The 17,616-nt window shown below is 41.1% G+C and overlaps 1 protein-coding gene across 1 annotated transcript in view; it reads right to left on the bottom strand.

The window, feature by feature from the left end:
* The window catches only part of ABCC4 (ATP binding cassette subfamily C member 4 (PEL blood group)), a 248,131-nt gene that overhangs the window by 164,931 nt on the left and 65,584 nt on the right, over positions 1 to 17,616 (bottom strand). Inside the window, exons 5-8 of the mRNA XM_081045495.1 lie at positions 6,322 to 6,411; positions 5,179 to 5,342; positions 3,915 to 4,040; positions 2,324 to 2,573 (exon numbers count right to left, since the gene is read on the bottom strand). Coding sequence (XP_080901621.1) covers positions 2,324 to 2,573; positions 3,915 to 4,040; positions 5,179 to 5,342; positions 6,322 to 6,411 — 630 coding nt within the window. The remainder of the gene's footprint in view (positions 1 to 2,323; positions 2,574 to 3,914; positions 4,041 to 5,178; positions 5,343 to 6,321; positions 6,412 to 17,616) is intronic.

The raw sequence follows: 17,616 nt of genomic DNA, 5'->3' as shown, positions 1-17,616 counted from the left end.
GCACAGCCCAGGAGCCAGGCCAGCACAATCTGAATTAGCACCAGGCTGTAGGGCACAGCCTCTCTCTTTAGAGAACAGGTCCACCAAGTCCAGACAGGCTAGTTTGAGATACACAGATGGACATACAGAACAAGGGAAAGACCTAGATCCGGCCCCCGAGGTTGAGACCCACAAGGCCAAATGTTCTAGGAATGCCTAACTCGAATATGCTCCCTCCCTGTGCATTTCTCTGGCTTCTAAGATAGGTTGGGCTACGCTGGGCCTCTGTTGAGTGCCCGTCTTTTCCTGTGACTGTTATTTCAGTCAATCCAGTATTTATTTGATGCACTTCATGTGTCCAACATGGGGCCACACACTATGCAAAAGAACTATCAGACATGGTCTGCAGTTGAGTGGCTTAGAATGCTCCTGGGGAGTCAGAATCACCCCACTTGAAATGATGCTGAGTGGTGTATTACTGGCTTTGCATGTAAAGGGAAGCCCAAGATCAGCAAGAACGCAAGTGCTGGGAGAGGGCCATGGGAGCTGGCCGGAGGGCTCAGCAGCTTTTGCTTATGTCAACGACAGAAGAGAAGACAAGCCAGGGGGCTGAACAGAGGTGAACAAAGACCCCAAAATGGGAATGAATGTGGTGTGTAATACAAACAAGCCTCCCCACCAGAGTGGAGGGTGGTGTGCTGGAAAATACACAGTGAGACCAGTTGAGCCTAAACCTAGAGTTTACCATTTTTATTCTGCAACAGACAAGGAAGCTTTGTAGGTCTTTGGAATTAGACTAGATGATTGAAATAACTCTTAAGGAAAACACATGCCAGAAGGTGCTAAGAAGTCATTGTAACAAGGGTTAAGGAAGCAGGGCTCCTAGTTCTGAGCAAATCCTAGTTCTGTCATTTACAAGCTAGTTCACCTCTTACAGGAACCCCCACTTACAGGAAAGTGGGGACACTAATGCTTATCTCATGCAATCATTGTCAGGATTAAATGAGATCATGTGTAAAGGCTTTAAGAGTGCCTGGCCCTTAGTAGGCAATGGCAGGACAATCGAAGACAGCGGAGGCAGCAGCAGCACAAACAAAATTATGGCAGCACAACACATAGATAGCAAAGCCACCATCTGGAAAAGCTATGTACACTTAGACGGTCACTGTGGTCGAAGTATATTCCTAAATGTCTTCTTTCAAATGAGGAAGCTACGTAAAAGAAATTTTACTGACTTGCATGGACCACCTTTTAACCAAGTTGTTTGAAAGAATGATAAACAGGGGACCCATACCTGACCCCGTAAGACTGATCTGTTCTATGGATAATACTTTTCTTATAGCATAGAAACTTCATCATAAAAAAGAAAATCTCAGCTTTTATGACAAGACTGCCGCCCTCCAACCACCCCCCCACACACACACAAAAATTACACCCAATGCCACCTGATTTCATTCAAGATTAATTAATGGGCATCCATCACTGTAGAGAAGCAGGAACAAAACCAGCTAGGTTTCTGGTCAAGCCCAGGCACTCAGGTTCAGGCCCAGACCCCCTCAGAGCCAGCTCATCTTCATTTTAGTCCTATTCATAAACACAGATACTTGAGCACCTACTGTGTCCCTTATCTTGGTGATGTAAATTATTTGCCCCTAGCAATTTAAGGAGAGCTAGTTAGGAAAAGGTAATACTGGGTAAGATGGAAATTAAAAAAAAAAAAAAAAATATGTGTGTGTGTGTGTGAGAAGGGAAGAGGCCTCCTAGAGATAGGCTGAGGCAGGAAGAAAAAGTGAAAAGAGGAAGGACAGAGAGACAAAAAGACGGAGATCCAAAAGGTATGCTCAATAATCACAAGCGAAGCATCTATGGAGGATAGAACCCATTTTTAAACAGAGGATTGATTAAGTGAGGTCAAGGTCACTATTCCTGCCCAAGAAGCAGAGACCTTCCAGAAACTCTTTCCTTCCTGGTCCAGAGAGGAATTCTATTCATCCCAGGACTGCATGCAACTGCTACCTAGTCATTCAAGTACGCAGAGATGACATCTGTTTCCTTCTTCTGCTTTTAGACATTTTAATCGCCCTGCAGTTATGACGCGGACATCAAGAGCCTGTGCCGCGATTTATGTTGCTAGATTTATGTTGCTACCCGTAAGTGATCAGCGATTCCGATGTTGTCTGTAATGCTCTCCACCTCAGGGGAGTTCGTACATTTTGGAATGACTGCAGATTTGGCACTGAAAGAGTTAACCCTCACCTAATTGGACCACAGTGACACTAAGTAAAAGGAGGCACGATTTCGCTAACATCCGCCTACAACTTTGAAAAGTTATTTGTCACCAAACCTTGATTCTTCGGATGCTGACGACTGTCTCTGACACCTTCTCGATGGCCGAGGGGAAGAAGAGAGTGACAGTCAAACGCACAGCCCCATACAGTGTCACTGCCACGAACACACGGCTGGCTGTGATCACATGGCCGAGGAGCACATAGGTAGTGAAGGTCACGAAAACGATGATTTTGCTTGCAACCAAAAACGACGCTAAATTCATTCCTCTAAGGTAGGAACTTCTCAGAATCTTGGAAATTTCCTTCCTGGAAAAGAGCGTAGGATATAAGGTTGAAAGGAAGCCTGAGCATCGAAGTCATGAATTCAAGCACCTTTTGCACTCCTTTCTAAGGAGTGGCCATGCGTTAAAATAAACAATCCAGCTCACATCCTGGGGCTGGCTCCCACACCGGGACCACCCACTCCATAACCACTTTACTCATCCAACTAAATGAACGCTTCAAGTCACACTTTAATATTTGGGGTCAACTAGACTAGGTTTGAACATTCGTTCAGCAAGTATTCGTGAACACAAGTCCTGTGCCAGGTATCTCGCTGATGACAGAAAGACACAGCCTGTCCCCTCCAGGAGCTCATGAACTCATGGGAGAAGAGAATGAGCCACCCAAAACTTGTGAGACACCAAGACATTAGACAGACGCAGCCAGCACGGGCCCCACACGGGCCCAGAGAAGAGGCATCTTAACTGGCAATAGTGGAGTCAGGGCAAGTCACACATACGTGGGACCAGAGACGACGAGCCTGAGTTAGTCAGGGTTCAGGGGGGCCAGGGGAAAACGAGGATGAGAGTGCTTTTGCAGCAGTGGGGGGCGCACCTACAAAGGTGCAGAAGCGAGAGGAGGCAGGACGCCATCAGAGAATTATAAGTACCATTTGCTGGAGTGTAAATACTCATCAAATATTTAAGTGAAAGATTAAAAAAATTTCTACAAACATAAAGCAAGGCAAAAAGGAACAGGATTTCCATAGCTCGGTCTGGAACGCATAATACTGGTTCATTCTAGTTTGGACCAATACAGGTAAAACCAAATCTCTAGAACCTTCCTGTATGTGCTACATGAACATAAGTTATAGTTTTAGCTTAAATGTCGTATCAAATACTAACATTGTAGAATCATTGCTTGTTTGGTATTTGAGGTATTAAGAAATATTTGGAATTTCATTTGTGTCTGAAAAAGAAGTATATATGTGTATACACACACACACACACACACAAATATGTATGTACGTATGTATGCAATTTTTTTTAAGAAGATCGTAAATGGAAGAGCAGGTTCAAGTGATGTACCACGCTATCCTGCTTAACCCTACTGCCTCACACGGGAGGTGGGCGGTAGTATTTAATTAAGCTCACCGTAATGTGAAAACTTAGCAAGACTTCTAAAACCATGCAGTAAAAAATTAAAAAATAAAAATTTTGTAACAATGTATGGTGATGGACGGTAACTAGGCTTATTGTGCTCATCGCTTCAGTGGCTACAAATATCATTATGTTGTATGCCTAAAACTAATACAATGTTATATGTCAATTATACCTCAATTTTTAAAAAAAGGAAAAAAAACTGGTGACATATACAAAAACTTACCTTCTCAAATTGGTAATAAGGTCCGCAAATGACTTTTCCCAAGCATACATTTTTATTATTCTTATGCCAGTTATAACTTCATTCATGGTCCTGATCCTGACGTCTGTGAAAGTTGCGGTCTTGCTCCTAAGGGGACAGGCATGAAACGTGAGCAATGGGGAGGGACCACAACCCAACTTCCCTCATCAGCAGTGGACACAGGCAGAGAACAGAGGTCAAATGATTCCCTACAGCTTTTTTGTACTGACAACAGAGGCAGGTCCTGCTCAAAACACAAACAGAGAAAGACTTCAAATAGGAAGTCAACAATTCATCCCCGTTCAAGAAGTAATTTGAAGAACTTGCAATAGCTGCTAAGGAAGACAGGAAATGAGTCGGATACAAACCGTCTGCTCAAGGAGGTCACGGACACATAGAAGGCAGAAAGGCACCCAAATCAAACAAGAAGACAGTTGGCTGTGGTGTAATAAAACAGGACTACGGTGCTAGGGAGCAGAAAAGGGCGGGCTGTTGATTCTACTGGGAAAGGAGAGCGCAATAAAGCTTCAGAATTCCGGTAGCATTGGAACAGGCCTCGCAGGATAAGAAACATTTCCCCAGAGCAAAGAGGGAAAAGAAATTCCACGTAGAGAAAAATACCAAGTATGGAGGCACAAAAGAAAGAACTCAGTGTGCTTCAAACAGTACATCTCCATCCACCTGACAACCTTGACAATGACCCACTTCCAACCCTCTGGGATCTGCTTCGGGTCTAATTCATCATTATTAGGTGCTTCATCACCAGCCACTTTTCTATCACATCCCCAGCTAAGGGCTTGGAACGTTGTAAGGACTTAATTAAGACTGACCTTGTCCTTGAGGAGCTGGTTACTTAATGGAAACACTGAATTATAAAAACAACACACACTGCAAAGGGCTCTAACACAAGCATAACAAAAGCATATGCAGCTAGAATTGGCCCTATATCTAAATGTATTACTATTTAACAATGTTTATAACTGTGAGCTATGTAAATTCTGCTAAGGCCACTACTTATTGAGGGACGGCGCCGGAAGGAACCAGCAAATGTCTTCCCCTTTCCTGCATTTAGATGAGCCTTCAACTTATAGCAAGAGTCCCCACGGGCTAAGGCTGAAGAGTATATAACACACGTGCAGAAGAGATCATAAAAGGCATTTGTTCACTTTTGAAAAAAGCATCAGGCAGACAGTGGATGTTAACAAACACATATTACCTCTTTTTTAAAACCAGTATTTTCTCTTACCGGAGTGATGAGAACAACTTCCCAATGCAGCTTTGCAAAGGCAGAAGAATAATTAGAACTGCCATCCCGGCAAGACATGATATTCCTATTTCCATCCAGAGCAGGGCAGTTACTGCAATAGCCTGCAGTGGGCCTGCCCACAAAAAGTGCAAGAATATTGTTACCTTAGAAGAAAAAGACAAAGCCTTTTTAGGACTGTATAAAAACAAAACCAGTAAAGGACACAGCATAGAAATAATCTGCTCTGAACGAACAGACGGGAACCTAAACAGAAATAATCACAGTGGGTTTTAAGCCTTCTGAAGTAAAAAGTACCTATCATTCCAGGGCAACCCAGGGCAAGATTCAGGTATTTCCAAGGGAACCTAACTAGCAGCACTGGAAGGAAGATTGCGATTTTGTCTTCCCCACAAATGAGCTCAGGGCTTCCCCAAACTCTGCCATAAAATTCAGTCCCACCTCCCCTAGGCTCTCCAGCACTCCAGGAAAGCCTATATTATGGCACCTACCACAATCTTCAGTAATTACTTGTATCAATATCTCCCTGATAGGCTGTGGCTTCTCCAGAGCACAAGTCTTATTCATCCCTGAAACTGAGTAGGAGCCTTAGTTCATGTTTGATAAATGAATAATTGAAAGAAAGTGGCCAAGAACAATACAGATCCGACCAGCAGCTACAATGCCCTAAATATGTGATATATTCACAAGGTAAGCATAAAAAAAGATTGTGGTGGGGATAGAGAATGGCTTCCAACATAGCAGCCACGGTACAGGGCACCGGGAAAGGAACAATCCCTACCCATAGGAGTTCATCCTCCCGACAGAAGGACAATTCCTGCAGTGCTAAGAAGGACCACTCAGGAGGATTCTTGGGTACATTTAACCAAGCTGGTCAATACACCTTTGTTTGCCTATGTACAACTGAAGTAGCTGTAGGCTGCATTAGAAAAACAGAACTCTCATGTACAGGACAGCACGTCTTACATCGAAGCTGCACACAGAAGAAATGAGAGTTGGATAAAAAGAACCCTTATGTCCTCAACAAAATCCTGGCCTGTGCCAAAAGTGGCACCGGACATTCCAATAAGGTAAACTATGAAAGGAGGGTGGAAAATGAAAAAGGATGGCTCAGGTGCAGCTTACCTGATCAAACTTGTTCACGTCATTGGACAGCAGATTGACAATCTGCCCTGTGGTGGTCTTACCCAAGGCCACGTTACTAAGGCGAAGTGCCTGGAATAGAGAGAAAGAGAAAATTATATTCTGACATCAAGCCACACTTAGAAAATAGCAAACAGAATGCATTTTATGGGGTTTTGTGTGATGTCAGGACAAGCAGGATGACCATGACCCAGGTTCAGCCTTCTACTTCTTAGTGTGGCAGCAACAAAGCCCACAAAGGACAGCAAAGGGAGGAACAGGAAGCAAAGCAAAATCCACTTCATGTTTTGATCAATTTGTACATCCCCAAGTATAAAAACAATTAGATGAGTGGAGAAGCTGCCTAAGGAAAAAAATGTAGAGGTTTGGACTATAAATCTGGAATAGGTCATTAATTCTGATGTCATTTAAACAATTTCAGTCCTGGTTTCCTATGCTGTGAATGGAAATAACCCCTCACCCTGCCTATATCATAGAGTCTCTATGAGAATGAAACGACAAGTATTTATTATTTACTATGTAAAGAACACCAGCTGCTCCAGGAAATAGGATGACAGAGGAGTCCTGTTTTCTTGTCTTCACAGATGGGACAAGAAATGTACAAGCACCTATAATTCAAGTGTGAATGGGGCAGCAAGTACAGAAGCACAGCGAACTGGGGAAGGTTTCACCTGAGTGACACTGGTGGGAGGGGTAGGGGGGCTGGATCTTGGGCGATGAAGAGGAGAAACTAAATGGAGAGAAGAGAAGGGCACTGTGGATTAAAGGGAACAGCATGCACAGAAGTCAGGGAAGGGAAAATATGGAGGCAGCTGAGTGAAGAATACCCAAGATCCGCTTTGAAAGGTGGACTGGGAAATAGCTAAAGAGTTTGGCAGGCAACAAGGAACAGTGAATTTTTTTAACATTAGAGTGAGAAACTCAACTTTAGGAAGATTAAACTGTGGAAGTGACTGGCCAGGAGATTCTTACCAGGATTAGCTCAGGCAAGAGGTAACAAGACTGTGCACGAGGACTGCATGTAAAAAAAGGAAGGGCCAGGCACATAATTGAGAATACTTTGAAAAGCAGAAAGTGCTACGCAAATGTAAGTGAATCAGTCACAAGAAAAAGAGAGAGGGAGGGAGAAAGACAGAGGCAGGGAGGGAGTGGGAGAAGAGGGGAAGGGAGGAGAGGGGAGAAATGTAACATTATGCCTTAATTACTGAAAGCTAGCTTGAAAATATTTTTAAAGCCAATTTTATGTACAAATACATGTTAATCCCTCATGGCCTTATATATTTTATATATTTTAAAGGAGTAGATATTTGATACCTAATTTTAACAATTAAAATAAGGCCAAACTGCACACCAAACTCTTATTCTATAAAACTGCTCATGTTTTTTTTAAATCTCAAGACAACTATACCCAACTAGAATTGTCATTTACAGATTACCACTGCTGCTGACAATGACAATTAGATGGTGCAGACGACAATTTATGCAAAAGACAAAGTTTCTCTGGGTACATACACCATTAGGGCTACTTGTAATTCAGTTGTGTCTGTGACCAGGTATAGTGACGGACTAAAAGACTGGTTCTGGAACAAAAGTTAACATAAGTTCATGTTCATACTGCAGCCAACACAGAAATTAAGGATCTGCCAAAAGAAAATCAGTCATATTCCACATAGGATTAAAAAAAAAATAGTGATGTCTTAATATTATCAATGAGAAAGACATAGTTTACAAGCAAACTGCCAGAATTCTGCTTCCAACCACGAAAAAATAAGTGATACTGGACTTGCCCTCCATTGTGAAACTATAAAATTGTACAAAATATATTAAACAGCTGTTTTGAGGCACTGAACCACAGGCAGTGCAGAACTGTGAGCCTCAAGAGGAGGGCTTTCGGGGGATGGGGATGGGATTCTGCCCAAGTAGAACTGCAGTTCCACTGAGTCAAAGAGGAAGAGATGGCTGCTCCAAATTGCAGAAACATCTGCAATTTGCAGGCCGGAATAGCAGAGGTTAGGCCCCAAAAAGTTTTTGTGGAGATTTACCAAAGGTACTTTGCCAGCCCTTCACTGTCCATTGGGCCTAGGAGAGAGAAGTAGCTGTGCAGCAGAGTGCTGACAGGAGACTCCAGAGGTCAGGCTAGGAGACGCTGTACTAGGAGAAACTGGAGTTCATGCCCAGCTAGAAGAAAGAGATCTTCATAATTGCCTCAGACATTCAGCTTAGATGCCAGGAGGGCCATGACTTAATAATAAAGATCACACTCGAGAGTAAAAGCCATGCACTTGGACTAAATTCAAAGTGGAAAAGTCGGCTCCAAACATATTAGATTAGATTATATGATTAGATTGGCAGGCAGGAAAGCAGACAGATAAAAAGAACTAATGAACCAACCAGTTCTGCCAGAAATTGCCTATCAGAACAAATATCAATGCCCTTTAATCCAGATTCCTTATAACGTATTCCTTATAACTTCCAAAATAGTAAAACGATTGTTAGATATGCAAAGAAAATGTGACCCACAATCAAGAGGAAAAAATAGAGGAAATAGAAATATATACTAAGATGATTCAGGAATTAGTAGATGAAAACTATAAAACAACTACAGTAAGTCTCACTTAACATCATTGATAGGTTCTGCAACTTGAGGAAAAACTGTGTTTAAAGAAAACAGTTTTACCACTAATTAATATAAAGAAGAGTTAAGTTCCTACGTTGTAATGAAATAACACTGAATGAAATGACGTTAATGAGGCCCTGCTGTGTTGCAGTATATTCGAGGAGTTAAAGGAAAATATGGTTACAACAAGTGAATAGATGGGTAATTTCAGGAAAGAGGAGAACACTATCAAAACAACAACAAAAACACATGGGAATTCTAGAACTAAAAGGTACAAGATGGAAAATTCACTAGATATCTTTAATAGCAGAAAATTTCCATTGATCTGTTCCCAGATCCATTAACTCTCTCTTCTATAGTTCACATCTGAAGAACAAACAGGAAAAAAGAGACAGAGATTAAAAAAAAAAAAAAAAAAAAAACAACACGGGCCGGCCCGGTAGCTCAGGCAGTTGGAACTCTATGTTCCTAGCTTCGAGGGCTGCCGGTTCGATTCCCACGTGGGCCGGTGGGCTCTCAACCACAAGGTTGCCAGTTCGATTCCTCGAGTCCCGCAGGGGATGGTGGGCAGTGCCCCCTGCAGCTGGCGGCGGCGGCTGGACCTGGAGCTGGGCTGCGCCCTCCACAACTAAGACTGAAGGGACAGCTTGACTTGGAAAATAAGGTCCTGGAAGTGCACGCTGTTCCCCAATGGAGCCCTGTTCCCCTTCCCCAATAAAATTTAAAAAAAAAAAAAAAAAAACCCACAAAGCCTGAGGGTTCAGTGGAACAATATCAAGCATCAAAATACACGTGCAATTAGAGACCTGGAAGATGACATACTCATGGGGGGGAGGGTAAAATCATTTAAAAAATAAAGGCTAAAATGTTTCCAAGTCTGGTAGAACATATTAATTTACATATCTAAGAATCTTGGCAAACCCAAGAAGGATCAAAACAAAAAGACTTATGCCTAGGCACATCACAGCCAAACTGCTGAAAACCAAAAAGAGAAAGTCTTCAAAGCAGCCCAAAAAAAATGACACATTATAGACAGAGGAACAACAGTACAACTGGTAGCTGACTTATCAAAACAGTGGAGAGAAGACTACTTAGCATAATCAATTATGTCTGTTGCCCTCAGTAGCTACCAGTTAGGAAAGTATACAGATCCTGACATAGTCATTTTTGTCATCATGATCATAAAAAACAGCTACCATTTATTGAGCACCTACTGCAAGCCAGACACTGAATAGGAAACAACCTTACAAAGTAAGAATTATTCCTATTTTGCAGATGAGAAAATAAACAAAGTATTCCATGCCTGACAGAGAATAAGCATTCAGTCTGTTTTCTTTCAATTCAGCTAAATTACCACGGTTCCCTCATTAACACAGAAAATTAAAGTTTAGTTCTAATAAAGTGTGTACGTCGTAGTTAAAAACAGTTCACATCCAGTGTAGATAAAACCAATGGGCAAATTAATGCGTCATCTTTCTGCTAAGGTTTTGGTTCCACATTTCCTTAAACTGACACGTTATAAATGGATACTGTTTGGTTATAAATGGATACTGTTTGGTTAAATTTGTTTTCCTTGTGAAAACAAAACAGTCCCACCATGAGAACAATAAAAGGCAAACAAAACAAACTGGAATCAAGACTTGCACTATACACGCCAGATGCAGGGTTAATATCTTTAATAAATCAAGAGCACCTAAATATCAAAAAGAATTATAAAAGCTTACCAATAACACGTGCAGGAAATTAACTAAGGAAAACACAAATGGCTAATGCAAATTTGCAAATCTCAAATTCATTATTACTCAAAGACATGTAAATTAAAATAAAGCAGTATTATTTTTCAACCAAGAACTTGTGAAACTGGCAGATTTTAAAAAATACAACATCTGAACTTGGTAAGAACTTGGCAAGAATGTGGGCCATCTCATTTCACTGGAGAGAATGTAAATGAATAGATGGGTGATTTCAGGAAAGAATTTAACAATTCTTTGGGAGGAAATCTGGCATATCAAAAGCCTTGAAATGTATATACTCTAAGAAATTAAGGAGGTCTTCAAGGCTCTAGCTTTAATCATATTGACGGCACTCCTGTTTATTAATATATAAAAAACTGGAAAGCAATCTAAATATCTAATTATTGGTTATACTATAATCTAGGTGGCCACTAAGAACAAGACTGTGAACTATGGAATGCAAATTCTATCAGAGCAGGGATCCATTTATGGTTGGTGCCCTACTGTGGGTGGGCATGAAAACAGAATACATCTGGAGTTATAAGAGAACTCTATAATGTAGGCCAGAGGGTTCATTTTGTACAATTTTTTTAAAATAAATGCCAGTAATATTTTTCACTCACTTGAAAAATAAACTGTTTCTCCTTTCTCAATTATTTTAATCAGAAGCAAAACACAAAATCCAAATACAGACATATAAAATACCATCACCAAATGAATGGGAAAAAAGAATGCTCTTTCCACAGAAGTGAGTTTTCCAGACTAGTGAGATGTAGTATCCCTTTCAAAATCCAATCTTTATTTTAATGGAAATCCTCCTCAAACCCTTCGCTAGTAGTCCTTGGAAACAGAAGATACAAACTGTGGGTTTCACCGTCTTCATGATGCAGATTCCTCATCACCAACATGACCCTTACCTCATGTCAAGGACCCTCAGTGTATGTAAACACCCCTCCCACAGAGTGCCCCAAATGGCCAGGCTTTTTAGACTTTGCATGTGTTAAATAGCCATTTTGTCCCTTGCTGTCAGATCATCTCTTCAAAAGACTATCTCATTACATACCACTGTTTCTAAACTAAGATATTGCTTCATAACATTCTAAGAAAAGTCAGAGTCAATAGGCTCTGAGTAAGAACCTACAGGACTTTCAGAACAGAACACCAGCACTTGTGTCACCTATTTTGCATTTTTGGCTAACTTCCTGTTTCCTGTTCCAGAGTTGGGTTTGTCAGATAATGTGGTTTCCAGGTACACTGGACATTACTGCAACAAGCAACTATGATGAGTATGTTTAACGCACCTGAAGCAGAAAATTACCTGTATTTTTCCAATATTGTTGCCCAGAGTTGCCTAGCAATGCTGCCACACCTACTTTCATGACTGCGTAATCAAAAGCTATTAATCTCTGTTTTTGAGGGTAGGGCCCTGGGATTGCCTAATATCCTCCATGCCCATGATGGGTGACAGCTCCACAAAGTTAATTAGATCCCCGCTACAGTTCTGTAGAAAAGATTCAAAGAAACAAAAAAATCAACTGCCACTCTCTGCAATCTGACAGCACGATTTTTTTGCCTGTTCTTCCATGGCTGGCATACAACCTAGCATACCTGTACGGAAAGCTCTCGGCAAGCTTTGATAGATTTGGCACTTCCCTCCTGTGGGTACCATTAGCTTTCTTTAAACTCCACTGGCCAACTTTTACCCTTACACCACTATGACCTACTGGAGTCAAGAGGCCAGAAAGATACGTATAGGGTTGACAAGTGAGTCTCTGGGCATGAGGCAGACGATGCAGACTCCAAGAACTCCTTGGGTGGGTTGGAGGAGCTATTATACTTGCTCTGAGGTCAGACTCAGGACTTGAATTCCCCAGGAGGAGTTTCTCCACATTCCCTGACCTCATCACCTCTGAGAGTCATGAGTCCCTGAGGCCTGCCTCTCCAGTGCTCTGGGAAACCTAGGGCCCTGCAGTACCTGCTGGATGAAGCAGAGGGTGGCTGGGCCCTCATTCTGGTGACACAAAATGCCCAACAGTCTGCTGCTGCTCATGCTACACGTAAAACTACTCTCCACTGCGGGGGACAGGAGCTGAAGTGCCCCCCAGAACCCAGGGAACATTTCAGAACATCTCACTGCTGAATTGAAATAGGTGCCTTGAGGAGTGAGGTGGGTAGTCAACATACATTGTTTCAGGAAAATGACTATAATTTAATTAATAAAATCTATGGTAATGCCGTAATAGATAAGGTAATACAGTAATAAGACAATCTGATGGTAGTATGTTCAAGGGGGGATCACATCCCAGTTAATGTAAGGTCTCTCATACCCAGACCCTTTCATCACCAATTTCTTTGAAAGAGAAACCCTGTCTGACTGGCTTACCAAACAGGAGAGAGGAACAGAGAAATGAGCAGCAAAAAAGAGCTGGCAAAAGTGAGCTGGTAAGGCAACAAGAAGGAACAACAGTGAAAAAGCCCATGAGAGGGAGAGAAAGGCAAGAGAGAACACACACAGGTACAAATATATATTTTAGTATTAGGTAAGAGAAAATCATCTTAATAGAAAATATGTGAAGTATGCCTCCACCCCCCAAAAAAACAAACTTCTATCAACATTTCAAAAAATATTTTTATCATGTATTTCTGTTTCTAGAATAAAAAATATTAAAAACAAAAAATGTGCTTATAATCTATCATCTCAAAAATGCATGGTAGGTCATAAACATTTATGGATTAGGCCATCTTCTAAGTCTTTTTATAGCAACTATACTTAGAACTATTTTGTCTATAAAGAAGTTTCTAATTATTTTGTTTAGGATGTGCCTTCCTTCAGACCAAGAGTAAAAAGGAAAGCAATATGCCCTCTACAAACTCACCCATTATAATTTTACTGAGAATTATCCAAAATGAGAGTATTTTACAAATGGGATTTTCCTCTTTCTTAATGTTTTGTATTTATCAAAGTACTGAACTTGAAGAGGTTGGGTATGCAACACACCTAAAGTAATTGTACACTTCCGTAAAATCACAAACTGAGTTGTATTACCATCACCTTTTAAACACCATCTTCGAAGCTTTCAGAAAATGAAATCTGTGCAACAGAAAAAAAAAATGACAAAAGGAGATGCTGTCTAAATGATTTATTCATAAGATGCAGTTTTAGAACCATACTTATCAAAAGCAGCAATGCCTTATTTTCTATCATCAGTATGTGTAAGGGAATGAAGAGAAAAGTACACAGAGCATTGAGGAAAACTACCTCCCACCAAGCAACCTGGCACACTCTTTACCAAATCCCATCTTTCTAAATCCCACATTCTCCTTCTCAGTGGAGCAGAGCATACCAAAAAGCAGCTGGGTCCCAACAGCTGTTAGGACACAGAGATACCAAACAAGGAAAATGTCAGCTAATGAGCCCCAGAGGGAAGAGAAAGGAGGAGATGAGGACTTGAAAACATAACCAAGACAGAGCTGCTTGCGCAGAAGAGGGAGCCAGAAAGAGTAGAGTCCTCTTTGAAATACCTGCCTTTTCCTCCATACTTAACTGAAAGTTCATCACCACAGTTGAGGGTCAAGGTGAATGGTGACTTTTTCAATGAATACTGATGAAATGTATGGCCTACGCCTATTCAAAAAAATTACACTAACCTTGACACTCTGCTAAGTAAAATAAGGCAGTCACCCATGGACAAAACCTGTATGATTTCACTTATATGAGGCACCTAGAATAGGCAAATTCAGAGACAGAAGTAGAATGGGGACTGGTAGCGGGGGATGGGGCATTGCTGTTTAATGGGCACAGTTTCAGTTTTACAAGGTAAAAGAGTTCTGGAGATGGACGGTGGTGATGGCTGCACAATGATGTGAATGTACTTATTGCCCCTGAACTGTACGCTCAGAAATGGTAAATGGGGTCAGTTTCACATTACATGCATTTCACCACAATTGAAAATAAAAAAAATGTATAAATTTAAAAGACAAAATGATTATCTTTCTAAACCTGAAAGAAAATAGCCACTCATCCAAAATTCTAAACCTAGAGAAATCTCTTAAAAGAATGGAGGAGAAATAAAAACATTTTCAGACAAAGAAAAAAACTTTAGTTAATTAAAATTTTTAAGAAATAAATATGTCACAATATCAGCGTAAATCCCAGGGAAAAGAATGCACATGTTCAAACTGTCCTTTCACTTTCCAAGGAGGCCACAATCTACTTCTGCCCCCGGCACAGTCTGGTTTTCCTTCACCATTCTCTATCTGGTACAGTTTCCTCAACTTTCCTGATAAGAATCCTTGGGTCACAGATTAAATAGACAGATTTCCAGGCCTCTTCCTTAGAATTCTGAGGCAGTAGGTCTGGGATTAGATCCAGGTTCTAAGTTTTTAATAAGCACAAAGATGACCCTTGACAAAACCTGGTGAACCTCAGCCTGACATATGCCCTCATCTGTGATCTGTTCATCAAGGAAGTTGAACGGCTATGCCTTCCAGCTCATACCACCACGCCCTGTACTGTACACACAGAGCTCCCCACTGCAACCCCATAAACACCCAGCTACGAAAAGCAGTGAAGAGACTGCTGTTCTGACAAACGGCTGAGTAACTGATAGTGAACTAGCCCTGCCTCCACCTCTGCCATAAGCAACCGTGTAATGGGACAAAATTGTGTTTTCAGGTATCAAGTAACAGGAAGGGCAAGGATGATCTCAAGGTGAGTGCCACTGTTGCCCTTGCTCTCTGCCAGCGGACCCTTTTCCAATTGTGGCAGTGAGCTGGAATCCAAACAGCAGAGCAGCCCTACTGAGTGGACGAGACAGAGGTCGGAAGTCTGAAGCAGCTGGCATCTTCGAGGCAAAGCACAGGGCAAAGAGGTGTACAGAAAGGAAGGGTCTCCAAAGTCTCGGGAAGAGGCAGGGGAAGGTGTTGCAAGGCCCCAGCTGAAGAGCGGGCAGCAAAGGCCCAGATGAAGACTGCCCAGGGCTCACCAGAGAGCTGGTGCTACAGGGTAGCAAGCAGAATACAGACACTGAAGGTCAAGCAGCGTTGGGACCCTGGAGTTCTTGCACAACCAAAGTGGAGAAACCTTGGTAATACCTCATTAACAAGCCTGGCATAATGTTGAATCACCCCCAGAAAGACCATCCCTTAGAATGAAAGACTTTTCTCTAGGCAGCTATTCTCAACTGGGGTGATTGTACCCCAACCCCAACATTAGTCACCAATGAAGTAAAAATCAAAACCATAAAGAGATACTACTTTATACCCTTATAAATAACTAAAACTAAAAACACTGACAATATCAAGTCTGCTGAGGAGGCAGAGCAACCGGAACTCGTGTATCATCGGTGGGAACCTAATATAGTACAATCGCTTTGAAAATTCAGTGGCAATTTCTTCTCAAGTTAAACATTTACTATATATCCCAGCAATTCTACTTCTAGGGGTTGATCTACAAGAAAGACATACATCCACAGAAAGACATGTATACAAATGTTCATAGCAGCTGTATGTGAAACAGCCAAAACCTGGAAACATAAGTCTATCAACAGGTGAACAGATAAACAAATTGTAGTGTTTTCATATAACAGAATCCTACATTTGGCAACAGAAAAAAGGAAAAAAGAAAACTACTGAAAAATGCAATGGCACGGAATAATCTCAGAAACATTATGTTGAGGGAAAGAACTCATCACAAAAGTACACACTATACGATTCCATTTATGTGAAGTTTTAAAGGAACGTTCTGAGTGATAAAATTGATCAATATATTGACTGCGGTGGACTTACCCAGGTACACAAATTTGTGAAATTCAAACACTTAAGACGTGTGCCTCTTATTTATGTAAACTACACTGCAGAGTTGATGAAAGAGAAGTAGTGAAGAGAAACAGAATTTTAGTTATATGAAAACAGAAGGCACTCAGTATTAAATGCTGTATCATACATCCCACATTTAGGAATGTTTTAGGTATACTAACGTTTGATGGACGTGTGCAAAAATGTTTTCCTATTGTTGGGGCATTGTTAAAAGGAAGCGATTATTACCAATTTGCTTTGAGACTGGCTAGTGTAAACACTTATTACACTAATCACACACAGCCCACCTCCAAGGGCACCACTCACATCGTCGCATGAGACCTACACGGCTGGAGTGACACAGTGCCCTGCCTTACTCAGCCACCATTAACAACAACAAAGAAAAAAATCCATCTGAAGAGAATTTTTGACATATGCAGCCCAAAACATGGCCCAAAGAGGCAAAACAAACCATGTAAGTAAAAGTAAAGTGATGAAAACAGACACCTTTCACCCCAGGATAGTGAATATAGGCAATCCGTTAAACAGACTATCAATGCAGCCAGTGAAAGGGTAAGACAGAAGTCAATTCAGTGACAAAACTATATACAAACTGTGGACATAATAAGATTTTTTAACTGTACAAATATGTGTCGCTAGACAAAAAAATGGAAGAGAATCTGCAAAAATGATATTTTTATTTTGCCATTTTATAATGCTGATGTTAGGGATACTTCCAAATTTTTGACAATAGTAAGCAAAACCAGCAATGCTTAAGAAACTGCTCAAGTTTCAAGACTGACTAGCTTTGCAGATCCCTATCAGAACTATGATTTCCTAACCATGACTTTCCCCCCTCTAGTAGAATAAAAAGGGCGGGTTCCTTTCTACTCTTTCTTTCTCTGTCTCTAGTGAATATTACAATACATTGAAAGATCTACATAATAATTCATTTTGCTAATTTATTTCTGCACATTATTTTATGAGATCAGTTCCCCTGTCTTAGATAAAATAAGACAATTATTATTTTCTTACAATGACCCACAACTCTCATTGGCTGGACATCAGGAGGAGTTCATGAGAACTAAATGCTTTACCAAATGGGAAAAGCAGTAAAAGTGAATGAATGAA

This window comes from Rhinolophus hipposideros (genome assembly GCF_964194185.1).
Source record: "Rhinolophus hipposideros genome assembly, chromosome: 4".
NCBI lineage: Eukaryota > Metazoa > Chordata > Mammalia > Chiroptera > Rhinolophidae > Rhinolophus > Rhinolophus hipposideros.
Note: the sequence above shows the minus strand (reverse complement) of the source record. Positions and strands in the feature narration are given on the sequence as shown.